Genomic DNA, 1,452 nt, shown 5'->3' on the forward strand with positions numbered 1-1,452 from the left:
CAGTCCAGCACCACCATGCTGCACGTGCTGCCTGTGGGGGGCTTCTCGGACCCCTACCTGAAGTCGCAGGAGGCCAGCCCGGAGGAGCTCGGCAGGGGGGACACCCTGACCACGTACCTGGTGGTCTGCCTGGCCGTGGTCTCCGCCATCTTCCTGGTTTGCATCATCTCCCTGGTGATGGTCAGGGTCTGCAGGAAGGGCTCAGGGGAGAGCCCCCTCGCTGCCCCTCCCCAGTTCCCCCCGGCCCGGCCGGAGTTCCCTGAGAATGGCTCCGATTCCCAGAGCGGCTTCCTCCCCAGGACCTACCACTACGATGTCTGCCTGACCGGCGGGTCCCTGAGCAGCGAGTTCCGGTTCCTCCGGCCCCTCATCCCGGTTTTCTCCATGGGGGAGCCGAACCTCCCGGGGAAACATGTGGTGACTCCTGGTGCTCAGGCCATTTCTGAGCAGACGGGGAATAAAGAATCATGGGAGCAGGTGAGCAAATGGCATTTGATTAAGTCCTGCTTGGTTCAGTCTACATTATCCCAGGCTTTTACTGTTTGTTGTGTTTTTGTTGTTTGCTAATCTGTTGCGCCATATGCCTCTTTTTCACCTTACCCTCTTGCTGCTGCTTCTCTGTGGTGCCCATTTTGTGCCAAATTTTGTTTCCCTCTCTAACACCACCTGCATCCATCCCTGCTGCTTGATTCTGCTTGCCTGCCCATCTCCCTGCCTCCTGCCCAAGTCCAGTCTGTTCCTGCCAGTTCCTGCTTCCATCTGTGTTTCCCTGCTGTCTCTGCCTTCCCAGGCACCTGCACCATCCTCCCAACCTGCCCTTGCTCCAGAACATGATCGTCTTTCAGGTCCTTGACTTTTGGACTGCGCTCTTGGACTCTTTGTATTTGCCTGGACTGTCTTGTCTACTGGCTCTTGACCCTGGAATGGCCATGGAGGTGCTTCCAGTTCTCTAAACCTACCCGACGCCTACTCTGGCACCTGCTCCCTGGTCCCATGTCCCGACTATAGTCACCTGCCACCCATGCCCTGGACCGTGCAGTTTCAATCTCCCACCTGCTTTCCTGCAGAAAGTTGGAATCGTTGCATACGCTGGCAAGACTGCTCTTTTTAACTCAAGCTCTGTATCCCCCGTTAAGGTTAGCTGCCCAGCCACTGGAAACTAATCCAACTTCACTCCAGTAACAAAAGGTGTCCTCCAGAGCTGTAGCGTGCCCTAGGTCTTTTTTGTTTCTATTTGCATGATCTACCTCTCAAATCGAAACATGGTAATTTCCACCTCCCTAAACTGCATTCTCACCGTCTGCCAGATTTATTGCACGCAGATGATCCTGTGTTATTATCTTGTATGAGAGAAGGGCTGAGACATACTTGGTGCTATGGTGAATGTCTGCCTGGACAACCAGCTGGTGATCACCAATAGTAAATCAAAGATCTTAGTTTTTCAGAAAGTCT

The 1,452-nt window shown here is 54.1% G+C and overlaps 1 protein-coding gene across 2 annotated transcripts in view; it reads left to right on the forward strand.

Annotated features, from left to right (window-relative positions):
• Positions 1–1,163, forward strand: part of LOC123019787 (protocadherin beta-16-like) — a 4,332-nt gene extending 3,169 nt beyond the window's left edge. The window contains exon 2 of one of the 2 annotated variants that reach the window (XM_044422854.1): positions 256–1,163. In XM_044422854.1, coding sequence (XP_044278789.1) covers positions 256–567 — 312 coding nt within the window. In that variant the 3' untranslated portion in view covers positions 568–1,163. Of the gene's footprint in view, positions 1–194 lie in introns of both variants that reach the window. The other variant, XM_044422853.1, reaches the window with a different exon arrangement.
• The last annotated feature ends 289 nt before the right edge of the window (positions 1,164–1,452 follow it).

This window comes from Varanus komodoensis, unplaced genomic scaffold (genome assembly GCF_004798865.1).
Source record: "Varanus komodoensis strain SLA01 unplaced genomic scaffold, ASM479886v1 scaffold137, whole genome shotgun sequence".
Classification (NCBI taxonomy): Eukaryota; Metazoa; Chordata; class Lepidosauria; order Squamata; family Varanidae; genus Varanus; species Varanus komodoensis.